The 23,736-nt window shown below is 36.6% G+C and overlaps 1 protein-coding gene and 1 long non-coding RNA gene across 5 annotated transcripts in view; one reads left to right on the top strand and one right to left on the bottom strand.

Annotated features, from left to right (window-relative positions):
- Positions 1-14,802, top strand: part of CTDSPL2 (CTD small phosphatase like 2) — an 80,898-nt gene extending 66,096 nt beyond the window's left edge. For all 4 annotated transcript variants that reach the window (XM_027570151.2, XM_027570149.2, XM_027570148.2 and 1 more), the window contains exons 9-13: positions 4,221-4,283; positions 4,388-4,467; positions 7,475-7,601; positions 9,102-9,197; positions 9,832-14,802. In XM_027570151.2, coding sequence (XP_027425952.1) covers positions 4,221-4,283; positions 4,388-4,467; positions 7,475-7,601; positions 9,102-9,197; positions 9,832-9,897 — 432 coding nt within the window. In that variant the 3' untranslated portion in view covers positions 9,898-14,802. The remainder of the gene's footprint in view (positions 1-4,220; positions 4,284-4,387; positions 4,468-7,474; positions 7,602-9,101; positions 9,198-9,831) is intronic.
- On the bottom strand, positions 590-23,714 carry LOC113909106. The gene is made up of 4 exons (XR_003515692.2): positions 23,574-23,714; positions 22,922-23,073; positions 18,995-19,137; positions 590-776 (listed from the first exon to the last, which is right to left on the bottom strand). It is a non-coding gene; the product is annotated as an uncharacterized LOC113909106 (long non-coding RNA).
- Positions 23,715-23,736: the final 22 nt, after the last annotated feature.

Here is a 23,736-nt window from a genome sequence, read left to right on the forward strand (position 1 = left end):
TATTTGTAGCATCTCATTCTTCACATTCCCCAGCTTTGTTGGTTTTCTACTGCTTTAAAGTCTTACTGCTAATTAAATAAGTAGCATTTACCAGTCATCTTTTTATTTAAAGGTGTCATACTCTTTAAGTAGGTGAGTCCCACTGAATTGACTGTTTTTTGTTTTGTTTTGAACCTGTATCAGTATGGGGCACCTGGCTGGCTCAGGTGGTGGAGCATGCCACTCTTGATCTTGGGGTCATGAGTTTGAGCATAGAGCTTACTTCAAAAAAATTAAAAATTAAAACAATTTAAAAAGCTTTATCAGTATAGCAATAAATTCAAAGGATATCATGGAAAAATTTTTAATAAGATGTTTCTTTTTGGATATGTTAAGGTTATATTATCTGTGCTTACAACCATTTAGAAATATTTTTCCTTAGGGGCACCTAGGTGGCTCAGTCCATTAAGTGTCCGCTTAAGCATCCAAGTCTTGGTTTCAGCTCAGGTCATGATCTCATGGTCCTGGGATCAAGCCCCGCATCGGGGTCTGCACTCAGCGCAGTCTGCTCAAGATTCTCTCCCTTTCTCTCTCTGCCCCTTCCCCTGCTTGAGCTTTCTCTCTAAAATAAATCTTTTTTTTTTAAAAAAGACATATTTTTCCTTAAAAGATTTACATGTAAGGAATTTTTTTCTTCTTCACTTGCCCACAAAGTGATGGCTGCTTTGGGTGTTTTCTTCTCCCTCTCCTCCTCCTCCTCCTCTTTCTTCTTTTTTTGGTCATGCTGTTAAAGTTATCTATGAAATTAGATAAGGTTTGGTAAACTAATAGAAATTATTCAGTTTATATAGCTTGACATTGCATACTTAGTCATGAATTTGAACTTAGACTATCACAAAATATAATCAGTTTTACTTTTATTAAATCTAGTTTTGCTTACCATTTATGGCCTGGTTGGACTATATATTTACACAATTACAGGCTGTTCTCATTGTCTTAATACCAAAGAGAGTATAGGCTGTCAGGTATTGTTTATAAGAAGGAATGTTGATGTACTGTTAATGTAATAGTTTGTTATTATATATTCATTACTTTTCTATGTAAAATTTAAATTTTAGCAAAATCAGTCCACAACAGATTATATACAAGATTAGTTCCATTATCACTATTTTGCAGGTATTATTCTAGTAGATTTTATTTTTAAAGTTTTGTATTTTGAACATTCATAAATTCGTATCTTTGCATAGTAGTCAGTCCTACTTAAGACGTATCTTTGGGTATGGTATTTTTATATAATTGTTTCTTTATAGCATTCTGCATTATTTTTAAACTTTTGGCTTTTTCAAAAGGTATGTTGTTCAGTGATGGAAGATTAAAACTTTGTAAAGAGAAGTTTGAAGAAGGATGGTTAGTGAAATACTAAGTAGAGAAAGAACGTGGAAAATAGGAAATAGGCAGTTCAGGACAGGAATCTTTGTGATGAGAAAGTTAGGAGAAGATAAATGTAGTTAAGAGCATCTGTGGAATAGATTTGGAAGCATTCTGGAATGCCTCTGTGCATTTGTTTATTTCTATATCTCTGTGACCCCACACAATAAATGATTGTTGTCTCTTTTTATTATACATATCTTACAACTGTTTTCTGTTTCCTACTAGACAGTACTTAGTGTTTGACTTCTATAGATTTCTGCTTTAATATATCCGTCCAAATGACTTAGACCCTGCTTGCCTTGTGTCTCAATTTCTATTTTTCTCTCTGAGATTTTGCCTTTGTAGCACATAGCAGAACTTCCACCTCTGCTCACTGTTACCTTGTATCTTTCTATATTCTTCCCCCCCCAACCACCTTAGTTTCTGTATATATATTTTAATACAGAAACACCTTCCTGTTCAAATGGTGAATCTGTTTTGAGGATAGGAATTTCTATAGCTAACAATTAATTCTATTCTCATGGTAAGGAAACAGCCTAGCAATATATTCCCCCATCTTTAGTGCCACCTTTCATTCTCTGTAAACAAGTACATTTTTAAAAGTAATGTCAAATTTTAAGATGTATTTTTATATTAAGAATGGTCACAGTAGTAGAATGTATAATAAAGTTATAGTTTTGATTTAATCTGAAGTCCTGTGTAAGAAGTTGGAAATGTCACCTTTGTATGGTGTTCACCTTCCTATGCTTGGATAATATTGTTTACATAGAAGTTTCCTCTAAAATGGAAGTATGTTAGGGTTCAGAGGAAACAAATCCCAAATAACAGGGACCTTACTTAGCTTACCTTAGAGTATGGAGCAAGTGATAACAGATATTGAGAACAAATGAGATAATTTATATAAATGCAAAAATAAAGTATTTTGGTTATTAAATGCATGTAAATAATAAACTTCCTTAGGAACAAACAAAAGGCTTTGATGGTTCATAGTTCATCAGCCTTGAGATGAGGTCATTGGGAAAAAGTATTGACTAAATTGATGTTTTTTTTCTTAATCATCACAAATCTATTTTTGAAAAGACCCATAGTTAATAAAAATGTTCTTACCAGTTAAGGCAGTAGTAATATATCTGAAATCTGTCAGTTACTTGGGTTGGCCACAAAGTACACCAAATGTTTTTAGGATGAAAAATGTTAAATTTAATTAGAAGAGCAGCTCTATAGTTAAATTGTTGTGCCTTATCCTAAATGATAGTGATTGGATACCAAAGATTTGGTTATTTTTATTTGGTCTAGGGGTATGGCTTCACTTTGTTTTTGATTAGTCAAGAAACTGAAATAAAATGCGACTAATAGGATTCAAAACAAGTATACTTTATCATCCTAGCCTGGAGGTAGGGGTAGTGATACTATTAGCATAGTAACAATTGCTCAAAATTTGTCTTCTACAAATGATTAGTTTTTAAGGAAATTCAGTAGTTGTCCTTGTGTAGTCATATAGGCTTGCTTCTCTTTCTCTGTTTTGTCTATATTGCTTAACTTTGGGTAATTCTATTTCATTTACTCAACAGGTTTTTTTTTTCTTAATCAAGTATTTACTATATATTTGGCATATATTTGGCATTGTCTTATGCCCAAAGGGCTCTGGAAACTATAAAGATTGGTAGTACAATGGTCGCTACTTCCTAGAATCCTTTGCATGATTTCCCTGTTCTTCCCTAAAACATTCCCAGAACAAGATTTTTATCATTTTTGTGTGGTTGTGTATTAATGACAGAATTAAATTTTCATGAAGCCTAGATGTTGAATTTGTTGTTACTAGTGGTTTGTTTGTTTTTTTAATCTGAATCCAGTGAAATCTGGTGCATAGATCTTCTATAAATATTTGTTCATGGTGTTTGAAGTTAATAATCACTGTTGAGTATAAAGTATAAAATTTTCTTTTTAAAAAATTTTGTCACAAAATGAATTTAAAATCTTTTGTAAATCCATTTTAGTGATTGCTTATGGTTTATAATTCTGTGCTTTTTGAATTCTAGAGTGTATTACAAGAGCTACATTAAATGTAGGCAAGAAGATAGACACAAAGAAATAAAATAATGTATATAAGGCAGTTTTTTGGGTACTGTAGTTTTTCCTGATATTGCCAGTAGGTTTTGATATCTGGTATTTTTGACTGTTACATTTTCAATCTCGAGTAGCCCAGTGGTGCTAATTTAGATGCCATGTCTGAATCAGTAAATGTAGAACAAGATTGAATTCTGAAAAATTCCAGTATTTAAACCCACCAATCCAGACATCTCTTTCTTGAACATTACTTATCTTAATAGAGATTTTAAATAAAGGTATTATTAGCAGGTGATTGTTGAGAAGAAATTCTGAGTATAGAGGAAGGTCATTGAGACAGGTCAGCTAGAGGTGGACACACAGCCTGCCTAATAATTGGATGGATGCTACCTGGCTGGAAGATGGAGCTGATTGGTGGATCAAAATCTCAAAGGGAAACCTTCCGTTTTTAATTTAAATGTTTACTAAATTTATATTCCACAAAGTTCTATTATATTGTATGCTGCCATTTAAATATTAAAAAGTGACATCACCAATGATTATTATTACCCTGCCAAAAGATTGTTGTGATTTTGGGTTTATGAAATATATTTGGTTGAGTGGTACTTAGTGTACTTTTCCTATTACTTTAAGATATGAACTTCTTAATTATATTCAAAGTTAGAACACAACATCTCTTATAAATAAGTTGTTTCTACTTCTATATGTCTATTTACTGAAGGCTGTCTTTGTTATTTCTTCAGGTTTACGTGAGATTAAGACCATTCTTCAGGGAATTCCTGGAACGAATGTCTCAGATGTATGAGGTAAACATGCTTAAGCTAATTACATAAGTATTTTTATTTTATTCAATATAGTACCCATATTTAGATCATGTATAATGATTACTTCTTTTCCCCTGAATTTGTAGATCATTCTTTTTACTGCTTCTAAGAAGGTGTATGCAGACAAGTTACTGAACATACTAGACCCTAAAAAGCAACTGGTCAGGTAAATTTAATTAAGAAATAGTGGAAATGTCTGTCACACTGATCTATGAAATTACTATGATTCTATTTAATTTTGATGGCCATTTTCAGTTGGCTGCATATATAGAGATTGGTTGTGTTGAATGGTGAAATGAATTTTTTTAAGCCCCCAAACTCTTTAAGAGTTCCTAATGATATAACTCCAGACAGACGTTCTTTAAAGGATACAAAAGTCAAATGTATATATTCACTCACGGTTCCATCTGTATCCTCACTTCTTTTGGGACTGGGGGGAGATTGGGGGTATGTGGAATTTTTCACTGTGTGCATGATACTTTCACTTCCTTATGTCTCTGAGATAATGCATGTTATATCACCTTTTTAATGGCATAGAGAAATAAAGGTTAATTTTAACAGAAAGGATAAATTAAACTCTTTTGCTTTTTTCAAGAGCAAATTTGTCCTCCATGGAAAGGCAACATTACATGACTCTAATTGGAAATTGCAGTTGGTTTAGTCACTCAAGTTATCCTGATCTGGACTCAGTGCCTTGTGTGTGTCCTGAGCCAGCAGATGCAGTGTGTTCCTGGTTAGGTGGGAGTGCCTTGGGTAATTTTAAAACAGTTTGAAAATTAGTTCCATTATTTCTGTCAACTGAAGTGAGATATTAAGACTGCTAGCAGTCTTGCTGCATCCTTTAAGATGTCGGAGTTAGTCTTTGATGTTTTTGACCAAGAGCTGTGAGAGATGCCAGAAAAGGCTCATAAAAGCTTTAATAGCTGGGAATTAATTTTCCTGAATACTTTCTTCCATATTTTTGTAGTGGAAAATCCTAATTTCTACTGTTAATAGGACCTTTGTTATTGAGTGGTTGCAACTATGCTAAAAGACTTTTTTCTCATGTCCACACTTAGGAGATTTTCTTTCTTGTAAAATAGAACTGTGATTTTTTTTTTTTTAATCTAAAGGATCAAAATTTGTCCTTGTTGTCACTTTCCATTTTATCTTCCATATAAGCAAGCATCAGATACAAAAATGAAAATGGTGTTTTCTATTCATGAAAGTATAATACATGCTCATTTTACCTAACTTTAACAAAAGTACACAAATGATTTTGCTTTGATGACTTCATTCATTCTGAAGATTTCTATTCAGCACCTCCAATGTTCCATGGAACAGTGGTGAGCAATACAAGCCTTTCCCTCTTAGAGCTTTCATTTTACTGGGGGGCAAGTCATAGTCATGGAATTATGATGTTACAGATTAACACCCCTCTTTTAAACTAGTTTTATAAAATCTACATATTTGGGAGTTTAAATTTGTTTTATGTAGTGGTATTTGAGTCATTTAAAAAGGAAGAACTTTTTAAACAGTATACTGAATTCATTAGAGTGCTTAAGGGAATTATGTTGAAGACAAGGTATACTCCGAAATTCCTATGATCTCTGAATCTCACAAGTCCAAATACAAATCTGATGACTGGCAGAAGTAGTTTCTTTCTAAAACTGCAAATACCTGCTACTGACCCTCAGACTCCTGAATAACTGGAGGGGTTTTAGTGTAATTTAATTGAAGTAATCATTAGTATCCACATACATACTTATTTGTCTCCTGTCTTGGGTGAGTTTGCTGCTATTAGGGAAGAAACATTAGTAACTTGCATTATGTGCTGCACCTGCCTCTCTAGTTTCCTCATATGTAATGTAAATGTTTATATAAATAAAAATGGAATCTTTTATAGGCCCAACCAGGACTTAAATTCTTTTGTCTGGTCTTAACCTTTTCAAAGTAAGATGGTCTTTAAGCCATACAGAGGTAGATACCATTTAATGAAAAGTATTCTTTATAAAACGGGAGGAAGAGAACTATTTTTACTACATTTTTTCTGGTTGGAAAACTCTGTCATCACCACTGGCACTGGTGTTTTTAAGGTTGAGTTTTTTTGTTGTTTTTAGAGCTATGGCAGATTTTGTTGGTAGAAAATGCCCCTTTCTTGAAATTCCATAATTAAAAATATAGGTATGAATAGGCCCTAGCTGTTGAAAAATTGTTTAGTGGGATTAAGACACAAGGAAGCCAAACTACCAAATTATTAATATATGCGAATGGAGCATTTCAAGGTGATCTGTATTAATTATTAGTATTCGGAGACTAACATTTTGAGTGCTAAATGAGATGATATAATTATGACAGTATATAAGTATTATTATGAAGCCTTTAATAGTTTTAAATGATAACAGCATTTTTTAGTTGAGTATCATTGGTGAAACATTAGTTTACATTTGTAATACTTAAATCAGAATTCATTTCATTCAATCCTTGTTTTTTCAAATGATCATATATACACTCACACTAAAATAAAAGAAAGATGGGTGTTTGGGAAAAGTTGAAATGATGGAATGTTTTGGCCTCCACACCTTTTCTCAAAAACTATAAGGGAAACTAAAAACATTTTTAAAAATGCCAACACAGAAACATTCCTTCTTATATTTTCTATTCTGGCATGTACAGGGATAGGGAGGCTGTGTGGTCTTCTGGTTAGAGCAAAGGACTGGGAGCCAGGAGGATCCTGGGTTCCAATGCGGGGCTAACCACTGACTTACTGTGTGACCTTGGGCAAGTCACTTGACCTCCTTGTGCCTCAGTCAACCATCTGGAAAATTGGTTAAAAAGCAGGACCTCGCTGACAACCAGATGCTGCATCTGAACTGAGCTTTCCTGGGTAAATAAATTACAAAAACAATTTACAGAGTTTTTAATCCCTCTTTATAATTTAATAATAACATTTTGGGATAAGCCGAAGTTCTTAAAGGCATGGTAATATTTGGTTGTAAGGTTTCAGTAATTGCTAACATTTTTAAAAGTAAAACTGTAGCCCAAAGCTTAGGCTCACATTTATAATTGAATTTCCTTTGTGAGAGAAAATAATAAGGCTTAAATTGTAAAGCCTATGGTATGTGTATATGTTTCAGAAATGTAATTTTTAGAGATTTTTTTTTTAGTTAATTTGTTTTTATTTTTATGTTTAGGCATCGGCTTTTCCGTGAACATTGTGTTTGTGTACAAGGAAACTATATAAAGGACTTAAATATCCTTGGAAGAGACCTTTCAAAGACTATAATAATTGACAACTCACCACAAGCCTTTGCATATCAGGTAGGAAGGCAGGGTTGCTAAACAAATGCAGATTGGGGAAAAAATATATATAATGAGAACAAATGCTGCCAAACAGAGTATGATGGGAGAACAGAATTTTCACTGATGAAATTTCCCGGTTTAGTGTTATCTTTTAGAATTAGAAATGCCAAATTGCTATATTCCTTGTGGAAAATTTTCTTTTAAATGAATTACAACACAGATAAAAATCTGGGTAGTAAGTCTAAATAAGAAGGAACTATAAAATATACATCAGTTAATGGTATTCTTAGCAGTTGTTAAGTAATTGTAAACATGTTTGAGAATTATAAATAGCTTAACCATGTTCTGGTATGTTTGCTTTGACATTCTGAAATAACTTCTTAGACTAATTTGTCAATATATTTATACCCTGTGTCAGTATTTCTTTGAAATATAACTTGGGGGTGCCTAGGTGGCTCAGTTGGCTAAGCACCTGCCTTAGGTTCAGGGTCCTGGGATCGGGCCCCGCGTCCAGCTCCCTGCTCTGCAAGGGAGCCTGCTTCTCCCTCTCCCTCAGCCTGCTGCTGCCCATGCTTGTGCTCTGTCTGTCTCTCTAATAAAGTCTTAAAAAAAAGGGGGAGCCTTTAAAAGAAATATAAGTTGGACTAGAAATGAGGCATCCTTGCAAGATCTGTTTTACATTATGAATATTTTCATGTGATAGTTCTGAGATTTCCTTCACAATAAATCTGCAGAATAGGGATGGTGGGAGTTGGGTTGGATGTAGGTAGAACAAGTAAAAAAGTAAAAAGATGAAAAAGGAGAAAAGGGGAAAACTGCATATGATATTGAAATATGTTTAATTTAGGTCATTGCTCACATTTTGAAATGTGTTTTTAAGAATTTCATATTGGTTCCTGGATAAAATCATTTCACTTGTCCTCTATCTTAAACACAGTATTCTGCATAAATGTTAAAGACAACCTAGAGATTATTTACTATAAAACAAATATGGTTTGCATTCTTGTTTCTAGACTCCTCTTCAGTGAAATATCACTGAATCTGTTTGTTACATTAACGCTGTTTCAGGTTATCCTGCTGTTTGTTGGGAATAAAACAATGAAATGTGACACGGTCCGTGTGTAAAAGTATAGGCTTTCTGGTAGTGTTCTCTTTACATTGGCAGTACCCCTTCATTCACGATACCTTGCATTGACTAATAGTAGCCATTTCTTGAATCAGTCAAGTAATATTTTGTTATGTTAATGCAAAACTTGTTTCAATGGATCTTTCTTGTTTAGTTTCATATACACTAGGAAGGCATTATGCAGAAAAACCAATTAGGCTTTGATGTATTCTTTAACATCTGTCTCTTGCACTGTGGAGTTGTTAAATATGACAAGCAGTAACTTTGACGGCATTCCTTTTCAGAGGAACTTACATAGATCAGTATTTCTTAAGTATCTGTTATTTCTCTTTCAAGGTTTTACAAACTAGTCAAAATGTAAATTAAGAGGATTTAATTATTTATTGTTTTAGCTATCTAACGGAATCCCTATAGAAAGCTGGTTTATGGATAAAAATGACAATGAACTCCTAAAATTGATTCCATTTCTGGAGAAGCTTGTAGAACTGGTAAGTATCTTAATTTTCTTTCTCTATTTTGCTTTTGTTGCCTCAACTCTATTGAAATAAACCTTTTTAATTGCTTTATGTGTACTGACATTTTAAGTCAACTTGGTGTCAAATTAGGGCAAAAGTTGGAAAGGATTACAAGCATTTCCTAACCTTGTAAATTATATTAAAATCATGCTTATCAGTATTTAAAAATTTGTAGACTGGGTGTTTTTATTTCATTGCGCTTCTTCTTGCAAGTCACTAACTAGTAGTATTAAATTGATTTCACTTTGCTTTCATTGTTGAGGTCTAGAATTCATGCTTATGCTACTAAAACTTTATTCTGGGGTTATTTTTTCCTAATATATAAAGTAGAGTTCAGTGGCTTAACACTTTTACCTGTCTTTTGGTTTTGCCTCTTAGTGCATAATCATTCTTTACAGAATTAAAACTTGAATGACAGTTCTTTTTTAAAATCTAAATTTAATTCTTAGTTAACTGCTTCTATAGTATCTTTATGTTTGGCAAACAAAATAATATAAGTTGTAAAATAAATAGTATATTTTCTCTGCAAAGGAAAAATGTTCACAATGTTATGAGGGTCATATTTTTGAAATTACATGGCTTTTAAAATGTCTTTTTCTCCACACAGAATGAAGATGTTCGACCTCACATCAGAGACAGATTTCGCTTGCATGATTTGCTGCCCCCAGATTAAGTACAAAGACTTGTCAAATCACTGAAGGGGGAGAGAATGCAGGACCCTTTTGGACTAAGACAAAAACATTGCCATTACTGTTGAAATTTTGCATTTTTGTACCCCGTCTTGCTTTTCTTATCTTTGGTGCCCAATAATAATCAAGGGTTACAGAAAGAGACTTTATCTCAGATTGAATACACACAGTAGGTAGGCTAAAACAGAAGAGTCTTTAGAACTAGTGCAACTCCAGTGAAATTTTTTTATGTACAGGACATCTGCAGTTTATAAAGAATTCTGTTTCTGCCACCAGCAGTTTGACCTGTAGTCACACAGGATTTTATGATAATAACAGAGATGAAAATGGACTTTTATTTTCTCTCTGTTTGGTGCTCTAAGTGGGTTTGTAGCCACTTTTCTGTTACTTTAAGATTCTCATTTCAACAGGAATGGCCAGTAAAAGTTGTTTTATTTTTCCTGTTAAGGTTTATAACCTTTTTACATTTTTGACCTGTATTAGATTAGATTTTCATTATGCATTCCTTTTAGTTGAGGCGCTTCATAGTTTTCTGGAAATAGTCAATTTTTAGTTTTTTATTATACATTTGAATGGCCGTTTTCCTGCTTTGTCTGCCTGCATATTGTATATTTGTTTAAAAATATTCTCTACTTTTAGTCCATGTAAGTTTCATTTAGAAAGACATGCATTTATATTTTGTTTCTGTAATATTCTACTGTAGGTGAAATCTTTTAAAAAAAAAATCAAAGGACTGGGTAGATAAGAATATATGAATGACTAATATTCAAAAGATTTAAACCATTGTGATGGCATGTGTTCCCAAATGGTAATATCTTGCAATGGCACACAGATTTAATGGATAAAGGTATACCTCAGACTTCACTGTGCTCACCAATCTTTGAGGAGAATGAGTTTGGTCACCTGTTGGGCTTGATGTGGTTACTGCTGCCTTTGGTTTTCTCCAGGAATGAAGTATTCAGCACAGTGACTCAGTATTTTTAGTTATTTTGCATGGGCTGGTAGTACCTCTGTTATGCTCTTGGTTACAATCAATTTAAAACTCTGTGTAACAGTCTTGGTACCTTACAGTAGCTATGCATAATCCTGTGGCACAGTAAACTCCCAAGCCACCAATGCAGTTAATATGCTCTCATAGTGGTTTTCTATGCTATATGAAAATAGTCTTCAAGCCTTGGTTCTCTAATGCAGCTACCACAAGAGGTTGATATTTTTATAGTGGTGTGTAATCTCCTTTTCGGGAGGCTTTTTATGGAAGGTAGAATTTGTAAAAGTTAGTATGCTTTGCCTCTCAACTGCATTAACATGCCACAGGCTCAGACTGTTTTTGTGTAAAGGATGTCAAAGAACGGCACTTTTTCTAAAGAGAAGTTTGATATTTTGTATGCTTGTTAAGAAAGTACAGTATTGGAAATTAAAGGTGGACAACTGATAATTGAGGAGTATGTCACTTAATTTTTTATGTATATTACCTGTTTACTTGTACAACTTATTGTACAAATTACATGCAGCTTCATTTTCAAATGAATCCTTAAAATAAGGAAATCTTTTTAGGAAAACATTTAATTTTTGTATTTTTGATTTTAAAGGCATGAGTTATGTCAATTTTCAGTGTATTAATGAAGATTTTAACTTTTCATCAGGTTGAGTGTTTTCTTACTATATTATCTGTTGTGTATGTAGTTAGCATATTGTGTCACTGAACTGTTTAAAAAATCTAGCATGTAGAGCAAGCCTGTTTTGTGGAAAATCCTTATTCATTAAAAAAATAATCATGGCAGATTTTCTGCAAAAAAAAAAAAGCAAAACATTTGCAATTCAGAATACTGGTTTTTTTTTTATTTGTTTGTTTGTTTTGGTTGTTTTTGTTTTAATTTAAAGAAAGGTATTTTGCTTGCAGGAAAAAATACTCCAGATTCATTTTAATGAGAATCTTTGAAATGTATTTATCTTTAGGGCATCTGGGCATCTTTATGCTGTTTGTCTTCTGTCTTTCTTGAAATAAAATGTACATACGTTACCTTTACATATGCTCTTGTTCAAAATTGTGAACCCAGTTACATTTCTCTTTGCTCCCCTTTTATGCTCAAACAGTAAAACCCAAAACCTATACAAGATCTAAGCTTTCAGCATGCATTATAATTGCTGAAAGCTTTTCTGATTAAGTAAACACAGTCTCAAAGGGCTTTCCCGTAACTGAAAGGGAGTTGTAAGCACCTGTACTGTTGTGCTTATGGGCACTTTAAAATAAACACCAACTTTTAATCCTCTTTTATTAATGGTAAAGCTGTTCTCAGTCCCATGCTAGGAGAGTTAAGTCAACTGACAAAGGAATCTAGCATAACAAGATTCTGTAAAGGAATAAAGAGAAATTTTATATGGCCTGAGAAAATTTCTTGAGACCAATTTATTTTTATTCATTACTCGATTTGAGTCATTTTAAATTTGTTGTTAATACAAAATTTAAAATAATTTTTGAAGAGACAGTTACTCAGTTTCCTTCCACTTTAATATGTTTTACCTTCTCATTACCCCTTCTTTTCTTTAGCTCTTGGTAAATGTTACCTTAAACACTTCCATTTAGTTAAGTGGAGGTGCCTATTTTGTGAATTGAGATGTGCCCAGCCGCTTCAATTCAGGCAGGAAACATGAACTCTTTAAAAACTGACTGTAGGAAATGCAGGAGAGATGGATACCTGATAAGACACAGCAAAAGTGACCTATTTACACATTACATATCTGAAGTACATATTATAATTGTGATATTTCCAGTGATAAATGTCTGGCTTTTAAGACATTCTTTTAAATATTTGTATTGTTAGGATGTTTAAATCAGTTGTGTTTTTTAATTCTATGTAAAAATGTAGCCCTAATCAGATTTATATCACCATATTTCTCTTTGAGTCTTAAAAGAGTTGATAACGATTTGAAACCATAATTGTTTTATATTAGCTAGTATGTGTATTTATTTACCCGATGGCTTTATCTTGTTTCCCAAAATTGGGGGGGGGGGTGTTGAAAGCATTGTAACTTCTATAAATGGCTATTTTCTTGTACCTGTCAGTGAAATGGATGTGTACATTGTTTTTTTATATTTCTCTGGTTTTTCTGGTTTGTTTGGTTATTGTTATTGTTTTGTTTTTGTTTTTTGTTTTTAGTGTTAAACATAGAATGGTTTAAAAAAAAAGTTATCTTTGGCCAATGACTTTTTCAGCTAGATACTACTTTCATTCAACCTTCTAAAGAAGTTCGTTTTCATTGTTTTGTTCAGTCAACTTGCCTGAAAAACAGAGAGACTTCATCTCATCAGTGAAGAAAGCATTTCATTATTCCTACAGATCTTTACAGCGAGCACAGAATACTTCATAAGGACCAGATCTCTTCCACATCTTGTGTCAAACACATAAAGCTGAAATGTAAAGGACACTGAAGCCTTCATTTAATTGTACTAACATGATGGTGTTATATACCACATCCGTAGCTAGTTAAAGTTTTCTGAACTGACTTCTCTTTGTCTTCCTAGGTATTTATTTGTTATCTCTTTTAATCTTGTGTATCTAAATTAACTTAGTTAATAGTTACCCACTGAATTACTATGCCAAGCAACTAGGAAAGAATGTTTATTTTATTTCCCCTTATAGGGGAAGAGTGGACTGGGAACAAAAATGTATGGGCCAAAAGGCCTTAGGTTGTCATTCATTCACTTTCTTATTCCTCTCATGAGCTATATTTGAGTATAGTATTTTTTCAGTGCTAATATGCTTGATTATGTCATTACTTTTCATATCTTCCCAAGGTGAAAACCTGCTAGGAACCTGTATAAAACACATCTTAAAATTTCAGATTAAGAACCACAAAACTCAGTATCTTATATTTAAATGCCACTTAAATTATTATTGGAATCCAAGTCTCACTCACTAGGATACATTTTTATAAAATGTTTCTCTGTATCTTGAATTGAAAGTACTTGCCCAGAGGCAAGAGTTCTGGGGATATAATGTGTTTTGAGAAATTTTTAAAAGGGGATAAGAGAGCAGCAAGTTTATATTTAGTTACTTTTTGGTTTTGATATTAGTATTTTAAAATACATCAGCAGTTCCCAAACCTCAGCATTAGAATTACTCTGAAGAGCTTATGAAAAACAGATTCCTGAGGCCTAGCCCCTACAGAATTGTCTCAATGGATCTAGAGTGGGGCCTGAGAGTTCTGTGTTTTTTAAAAAGCTCTCCAAGTGATTCTAATAGCCAGCTTTGGGAAATCACTGTTTTAAATAATGTGACAGTGGTTTGAGAGTAGGCAACTAAATAAAAGTTTACCAGACATCTCTGTGGTAGTTTTTTGTTGTTTTTTTTTTTCAAGCTGGGACCAGATTTTGCAGAACTTACTCAAGATACATGGAGGAATAATAAAGAAGATTCAGGCTACTGCTCATTATCATTCTTGTCTCATACTTTTTAAGAGTTTGCATTTCTAGCACTTGGAATAGTTGATCATATATATACAGCTGAAGGACATCCCTGAATGAGACCATTATATATATTAACTGTAAAATATTTCACTATTTTTTTATTTTATAAATCTTTGTAGAAATAAGCAATGAAATACTACTTTCATCTTTTGAAATGGGATTTTTCAAGGCAGTGTCCTTTTGGCATTAAGGTAGGGGGGAGTTAATATTCTCTCTGCCTTTTTCCATGTGAATCAATATAAAAGTCATGGATATTTAAAAATCTCAGTTTAATTTCTACATATTTACTATGCAGTATAGCCGTGAACAAGTAATGTAGACTTAGTTTTCTCATCTTCAAATGCCCTGATCACCCTACCTCACAGGGTTGTTGTGGGGATAAATAAAACTTTTATGGAAGCACTTTTCTTTGACGATATTTTATCAGCCATTAGAATCAATATCTAAGCTTATATTTGTATAGTGCTTTTTTTGTTACAGGATTTTTTTCACATTACTTTCCTCTTTGATATGTATCTTCAGGACATACGGGTAAGGTACACAGTAGGTTACAGACAGGAGGAATCACAATTTCTGGAACTACTGTTTGAGGAAGTAGAATAAAATCTGAATAAAGGGGTGGATTTTGAAAAGCAGATATGATGACCAAGAACCAGATTATGGTGAGCCTAAAATGGGGGAATTTATACTTGATACAATGGGCAAAATAACGAACCAGCGTAACTACAAAATAGCACTCTGGTTCCAACCCAATCTCTGTGGTGAGACTTTTTTTCCCATCTTTATTGAGTAAAATTGATACTGTGTAAGTTTAAGGTATACATGTGATGACTTGATACATATATTGTGAAATGTTTACCACAATAAGGTTAGTTGACACATCCTTCACCTAATTACCATTTTTGTTAGGGTGAGTTGAGAACATTTAAAGTCTACTCTGATAGCAACTTTCAAGTACACATTTACCACACTGTTAACTACAGTCACTGTGCTGTAAACTAGGTCCCCAAAACATCAGATCCTCATATAACTGGATGTCTATCCTTTGGACAGCATCTCTTCGTTTTCCTCAGCCCCTGGCTGTGATGGGGTATTTGATGACTATTTTCCCTAAGCTCCCATGGAGTTTAGTGTACATACACATTTGAGAGGCCCTGCAGTACCCCTACTGTAGGCTTTAGAAATAATGACTTCAGGTGAACAGCTGACTTGGGAGTTTGGTTAATAAAAGGGTCGTTCAGAGTCAAACTGAATCCAAATCCGTAAGTATTCATTACTAGACAAAGTTTTCTGAGCCTTGATTTATTCTCTGTGCAAAGGGTGCACCAAGATCTACCTTTCAGAATTACAAAGATGGAACATGTCAAGACAAACTGTAAGGCAATATACAAATAACTACCACAATGGAAATGTTAAAGCGGCTAGTTCTCTTGAGGATATGTAGGCGATACATATGCACAGTGTCTGGGGAGAGGTCTGAAGCTAGAAGGGACAGGAAAGGGCAGTGGAAAATCATGGAATTCCTTTTTTGTTTTAAAGGAAAACATGGGCAGTAGGGTACATTCAAATGAAGACAGGAAGTAATAATGGAGAGGTCACCTATGAAAATATATTTGATGAAAATATGCTGAGTGTTAAGGAAAAAGTGAGTGATGAGAAAACCGTACTGAATGGCTTGAGAGATCTGGTAAGTAGTTGGGGTAGCGGGTTGACATAAATGATTTCATCTTAGTGGATGAACCAAATGAACTAGATAAGAGTTTTAGTAGCTACCACATAATGAGCTTTAATGTTACATTCTATATATGGCATTATTTGTTGAAAGTATAAGTAGCCTTCCTAATGACAGTAAAACACTGCCTTACTGTGTGTTAGCCACTATTCTAGGCTCTACGAATGGCAAAAAAAGCAAACCTGACACTGCCCTCAAGCTTACAGTCTAGTAGGGAAGACTAACAATAATGTTGGGAAAAGGGTCACAAAGGAGAAGAATGGCTTTGAGAATGCCAGTTACACAATCTAGTGTGGAGCCAGGCTTGGGTTGGCTGAAAAAGCATTACGTTGAGATCTGTAGAACATTTACTGAAAATGTAAAGCCAAGCTTGGTTGTGGGAGGAGGGGACGTAAAATCAAGCAATGGAGTATATGATCAGATTTGTCTTGAAAAGATCACTTTGGCTGACATAGGGAATAGAGTGGGTGAGCGGGAAACTAGTTGAGGGTTATGTAGAAGTTGACCTAATTCACACAACGTATTTTCTTCCTCTAAGACAATAAATGCTTAATGCACTGGGTGCTACCCTCATAATGGACAATGTGAGGCCAGGAGATTGGTAAAGTCCTAGGAAGAGTATGGCTTGTCCAGTTTACTGACAGGAATAGGAAGGTACTCTAGGATTGTGGTACCATATAAAAGTAAGTAAGGGAAAATGTATAGGATTTGAACAGAGATGCTGTCATTTCATGTCATAAAATTCTTGGGTAGGCTTTTTTGGGAGGGCTGGGGAGGGCTAAAAGGAAAAAGTCTTTCAATTAGGTTTTTTGTTTTGCTGTAATGCAGACTCCATGCCTAGGGTGGAGCCCAATGTGAGGCCTGAACTCACCACCCTGAGATCACCTTAGCTGAGATCAAGAGTTGGACACCAACTGAGCCACCCAGGTGCCCCCAATTAGTTTTTTTTTTTTTTAGATTTTATTTATTTACTTGACAGAGAGACACAGCAAGAGAGGGAACACAAGCAAGGGGAGTGGGAGAGAGAGAAGCAGACTCCCCTCAGAGCAGGGAGCCCGATGCAGGGCTGGATCCCAGGACCCTGGGATCATGACCTGAGCCAAAGGCAGACGCTTAACAACTGAGCCACCCAGGCGCCCGTAGTTGTTTCTATATCAAATATAAATCCAATCTTTTTACATATGTAATGACTCAGTGATTTTGGTACTTTATAAATGTCTTAACTTGGTCCTATTTGCAGTCAAAACCTCTTCAGCCTTAATTCATTTAATCTCTGAGATTATGAGTCTGGTACTTAAGGGACTTCATTTAAAAAGAAGCCATTGGCAGCTCTGCTTCATTTCTGCTGTCATTTACTACCCTTACGGTTTTAATGATGAAGTTCTTGCAGGCAGAGGTTTTAATATTAATTTGTTAAACCAACATTGATCAATTAACTCTGGTCATCTAAAATAATACTGTTATGTGTGATTATAGGGCTCCCCTAGAGACTAACATGTGAATCACAGATTCATTTTAAGGACTGAATGAATCTTCTACCACATAATTCTAGACAATTATTTCCCTGCTTCCTCATTTCAAAAAGCAGCATGCACAACACTGTGAATAAATTCTCAATTTCTGCTTAAAAAATTTATCAGTGCTGGGGCGCCTGGGTGGCTCAGTCGTTAAGCGTCTGCCTTTGGCTCAGGTCATGATCCCAGGGTCCTGAGATCAAGCCCCGCATCGGGCTCCCTGCTCACTGGGAAGCCTGCTTCTCCCTCTCCCACTCCCCCTGCTTGTGTTCCCTCTCTCGAATGTGTCTCTTTGTCAAATAGATAAATAAAATCTTAAAAAAAAAAATTATCAGTGCTGCATACCTATAGCCCATATATTTTTCCATGGCATCTCCAACCCCCAAAACCCATTTTCAATTGCATGTAGATTAATACCTTCAAGTTAATATCCCCAGAACCTAGAACAGTACTTGGTACAGGGTAAGCACTCAATAATTATTTGTTGAATAAATCAATGAATGAGCTCACACTTCAAAGTTTGGACTTCTAAGTCCAGAAAATTGATTTATTCAGTTCAACCCAGAGCTGATGAGATTCAGGAGAATTGCTTCACACCAATTAAACTCACAACACACTAGTTTTTAAGCCAGATTCAATTTTCTTCATTCACTGGCATCAAGTTTTCTCCCTATGAAACTAAATTACAATCAGATGTCTGCTTGCTACGGGTGGAGCAAGAAAGGCTACTGAAAATGAATCATAGTGGCTAATATCAATTCAACAGGACACCTCTCATCTCTACTAGGTATCTGTCAAAAGTCTGTAGGTCAGCTTACCTTTTTTTTTTTAAGATTTTATTTGAGAGAGGGAGCACAAGCAGGGGGAGCAGCAGAGGAAGAGAAGCAGGCTTCCTGCTGAGCAGGGAGCCTGATATGGGGCTCGATCCCAGGACCCTGGGATCATGACCCAAGCCAAAGGCAGGCACTTAAACGACTGAGCCACCCAGGCGTCCCTCAGCTTATCCTTTTCTCTAGAGACTCAAAATCTTGTTTTTTGGTCTTACCTTCCCTATGTTTCACCTTCTTTCTGTTAACATTTTTTTTGTTCATTTTAAGATACATTGTCTTAGAACATCTTCAGGCAAGTTAATACAATGAATAAATAAAATCTTAAAAAAAAAAAAACAGTTCTGCACAGAAATTTATTCATGCAGTCATTCAACAGTTACTAAGTGCCTACTATGTGCCAAACACTGACTTTATAGCAGAGCTTAGGCTCTATAAAGATTCATTATCTGTAATTTACTACTACTACTACTACTACTAAATTTGTTAAAATTTTTGCTGAGACCAAGAATGAAATGTACTGGAAAGATGCTGGGGTACCTCATGACATTTAAAGAAGAGCTGGACAACTGGACCTCAAAGGTAGGCAGAAGGAAGTAAGGTGGCCTGGAAAATCATCACTTCATCAGGAGTTTGTGGTCTTCCCTTCAGGGTGCTGTCATCAGTCACCAAATTCTAAAGTCCTGGGAAAGAGAATCTTTCTGTTATCACTGCATACAATTCACCTCAAAAGTTAAGAGGCTTAAGATAACTTCTCCCTCACTCATCTGTAGGTTGATGGGGCTCTTGCTGAGTTGAGCAAGAGTTGAGCAACTCTTGCTTTAGGTCTTCTGCAGTTGCATTCAAACATTTGGGATGGAATCATCTGAAGCCTCGACTAGGCTGGATGTCCAAGATGGCTTCTTCACTCCAATGTCTGGCTCTTTCCCTAAACAGCCTCTCCATATAGTTAGCTTGAAACAGCACGGTGGTCTTAGAGTAGTAAGACTTCTTACATGGCTGCTGGCTTCAACCAGAGTGAGCATTCCAAAAGATGCAAGTGGAAGCTATAAGTCTTGTTATGGCCTATTCCATGTCACATCTGCCCTATTCTACTGGTTAAAAATGAATCACTGGGCTAGCCCAGGCTCAAGGGGAAGAGACTGCATAAGGGCTTGAGTACTATTCATTGAAGGGACAGCTTTGGAGACTAGCTACAAAGAGAATTGATAGTTCCACTGAGGTACTTACATCCCACCTAGAGGCAGTTCCAGATTTTATAGAGTTTGAAGCATATACAATTTGGAGGGCTTTCTTTGAAGAGTGGATGGGGTCCATGCAACTAGCGGCCCTGAAGCTAAAGCTTCGTTGGCTTCAGTTAATTTGCTTTTGACCTTCCCAAACCAGCTATGTCCTTCCTAAATCAGCTAAGAAAGCAAACACAGCTTTTGGGAGCCTACCTACTCTTGTGTACTATGACAATTTCCAGAAAAGAAGGAATCATTGTGAGCTTTCTCCAGTCCTCAACGGAAGTGTCCAATGTTCAGTTCAATATAATCTTGATATTTGAATGACTAAAACCCAGGTCTCCTGACTTCCAAAAATGAATTTTCAAATATATCATATTCCACAGTGTTTTAAAATTAATTTTTTTTTACAAAAAAAAAACAACAAAAAACTGATAGAACTGGAAGGCTCCTTTTTTTTTTTTTTTAAACCCCCTATCCTTTCTATATCTTTTTTCTCTGGTTGCTCCTTAAAATGTTGATGTCCTTCATGATTCCATCCACCACCGTAATCAGATGACTCCTAGTTATCTATCTATAACCCAGACCTCTGTGGTTCCAAATACATACTAGACATTTCCATTTGGATGTCCCACAAGAATGTCAAGATCTGTGGCCAAAAGTTAATTTATCTTTATTCCTTATTATGATGAGGCACCATTCAGTCATTTTCAAAGACATTTACTGACCACATACTATATGCCAGGCACTGGGAATACAGTAGTAAAGAACACAAAGTCCCGGGGTGCCTGGGTGGCTCAGCTGGTTGAGCGACTGCCTTGGGCTCGGGTCATGGTCCTGGAGTCCCGGGATCAAGTCCCGCATCGGGCTCCTTGCTCAGTGGGGAGTCTGCTTCTCCCTCTGGCCCACTTTCCCTCTCGTGCTTTCTATCTCTCATTCTCTCTCTCTCTCTCAAATAAGTAAATAAAATATTTAAAAAAAAAATCTTTAAAAAAAAAAAAAAGAACACAAAGTCCCTGTACTCCAAAGAGACATTAAATATGTAAACAGGGTCATTAGAGATTGTGATAAATGTTATGACAAAAACAGTGATGAGATAAGAGTAAAGCCTCCTGAGGGAGGCTTCTTGCAGGAGGGAGATCAGGGAAGAGCTTTGTGCAAAGGTAACATTTGAACTTTGATTTGAAAGAAAAACCACCCATGCAAAGAAGTGTGGAAAGAACATTGTAGGCAGAAAGAATAGCAAGTACAAAGTCCAAAAATAGGAAAGGGCTTAGTAGCCTTACATGTCTAGTAGCAATGAAGTTAATGAGAGAGAATAACATAGGGGATTGATGGGAGGTAGGAGTCTAACAATACAGGACCTTGTATGCTATGGTAAGGAGTTGGAATTTAAAAATAAGCCACTGAATGGTTTTCAACTGGGTGAATGGGGTGTCAAAATCTCATTTACATTTTTAAATAAGCAAACTGCCTGGTGTGTAGTGAATGGACTGTGGAGGGGCAAGTGGGTGAGAAGGAAAACCAATTGGGAGGTCATCATAGAAAGGCCGAGAGAAAGCTTGGACGAAGGTGGTAGCAAGAGATAGGGGGGTAAATGGATTCAAGATTAATAGTGAAAGTAAATCACCGAACTTGGTGACTGAATTTAGGGGGTGAGAGAAAGCAAGGATAGCTCTCAGGTTTTTTATTTCAGCACCCATAGACTGGTGTCACCACCACTCATTCAGTCTCCAAAAGGATCATTCTCTACTTCTGCCATCATCCTCTTCACCCCCACATACAATCAGTCACTGTATTAGTTGGGGTTATCCAGAGAAACAGAACTAATAGCATATGTGTGTGGAGAGAAGGAGAGAGAAAAGGAGAGAGAGAGAGAGAAAGATGTTAAGGCACTGATTCACAGATTGTAGAAGCTGGCAATTCTGAAATCTGCAGAGCAGGCCAGCAGGCTGGAGACTCGGGCAAGAGCTGCTGCTGCAGAGGCCAAAGGCAGTCTGGAGGCAGAATTCCTTTTTCCTCAGTGTGGGTTTTTTAAGGCCTTCACCTGATTGGATAAGACCCATCCAAATTTTGGAGGATAATCTGCTTTACTCAGAGCTTAATGATTTAAATGTTAATCACATACAATAAGTATATTCACAGCAACAACTAGTGTTTGACCAAAAAATGGTTATCATGGCCTAGCCAAGTTGACACATAAAATTAACCATCACAGTCAATGAATTGTTTTAACCCTTAAATATTTCTCAGGTTAGTTCTTTCCTGTTACCATCGCTTTACTTTAGGCTTGTGTTCTCCTTTAAATAATTCATAAAATATTTGCTTTATGGTATTAGATACTGTGCCAAATGCTGGAGATACAAATGTGAATAAAAGATAGATTGTGTCCTAGGGACCTTGCGTTCCAGGCTTCCCTGCCTTCTGCTTGCCTACTTATCTATCTTTATAATGGATGACTGTGTATCATTGCCTCTCACACTTTAACAGGCAGTCATCTGAGGATCTTGCTAAAGGTCAGATTCCGATTCAGCAGGTCTGGGATGGGGCCTGAGATTCCGCATTTCCAAGAAGCTCCCCAAGTACTGCTGTAGATCAAGAATAAACTATGAGTAACTGGGCTGTAGAAAATCGCTCCAAAGACCATGTTTATAAAAGGTGTTTGGTAGGAGCACCGGGCTGCCTCAGTCAGAAGAGCCTGCCACTCTTGGTTTCGGGGTCCTGAGTTCGAGCCCCACCCTCGGTGCAGAGATTGCTTAAGTAAATAAGTAAATAAATAAATAAACTTTTTTAAAAAAATGTGTATTTTTAGAATCCCTGAAAGGATACACAAGAAGCAGAGAACCGTTGCTCCTAGAAAGAACTGAATGGCTGATCATTGTATATACTCTTTTATATACCAAGTACGTGTATTACATATTAGAAAATAAATTAACAAAAGCAAAGTAAAAATATCTGAAACTGCTGCCCTCTTAACACCCTGCAGTGGAGCCCAGTGGCCCAAAGGATAGCGCGCAGTTTAGCCCATCTTAAACCCTTTATTATGATCAGTTTACCTATTGAGCTTATCTCCGATTGTGCCAGTCAGGTCTGGGAGCATTCAGGTCTGGGAGCATTCCTTCCACCGGAAATGCACTTGAGCAAATTTCACGTGGTCTTTCAAACTCCAGATACCGCAGCACTTACCCAGGAAGCCTTTCATGCACACCCCCCCCGCTCCCCCTGCCGTTAAAGTTATTACCTTTTTAAATTTAACCTCATAATGCTTCTTTTTGTTGCAGTCATCACACTGTGTCGAAATTGTTTACATGTCTATCTTTGCTACTTGATTGTGCGCTCCTTGAGGACAGGTCTAGAGATTAGGCCTACCGCAGACTGAGTTCCGAAATTATTCTGCGAAAGAACCATGTACTGGCCTCAAGGGGCTCACGGGAAGGGAAAATCCTCGAGTTCTGGGGCTCTCTTCGATCCCTTCGTGACTAACTCGGGGCAATCGTGCCAAAAGCTGAATTCGAGCACCCAGGCTGGGAAGGCGGCCAAGAACGCGGGCCGGTCCACTCGCTCCTTCCCGGGCGACGGGCCCACGCTGGCTTCCAGAGGGAGCTCCCCTCCGCCTGCGCGCGACGCCCCCTCCGAGGGTCGGGGCCGTCGGTCCACCGCCCCCACTGGCGGGCCTGGCGCTCACAGCCCGCTTCAGACCGCAGCTTGGAAAGCTTAGGGGTCTCCTTGGTATCCGCCAACAACCCCGGGCGCCAACCAAAGTGAACAGAGGGAGGGTGCACCCGACCGGTCGGGGCGGGGCTGGGGCTGGGGCTGGCAGGGGAGGGCTGGCGAGGACAGGCGAGGGCCAAGCGCCTGGCAAGGGGCCGTCCTTATAACTTCCTCGCACTTACGTTTCCTCCCCGGGGCCCAGGCCGGAGCAGCCCTCTCCTAGCCGCTTCCTCTCGTCCCGCCCCACTACCTTCAGGACCACTACCTCCACGCCGTGGAGTACTGTACACTTGGTCTCACCCTCCCGCCCGACTCTCGCGCCGGCGGCCGCATTCCACGCCCCCC

This window comes from Zalophus californianus, chromosome 6 (genome assembly GCF_009762305.2).
Source record: "Zalophus californianus isolate mZalCal1 chromosome 6, mZalCal1.pri.v2, whole genome shotgun sequence".
Classification (NCBI taxonomy): domain Eukaryota; kingdom Metazoa; phylum Chordata; class Mammalia; order Carnivora; family Otariidae; genus Zalophus; species Zalophus californianus.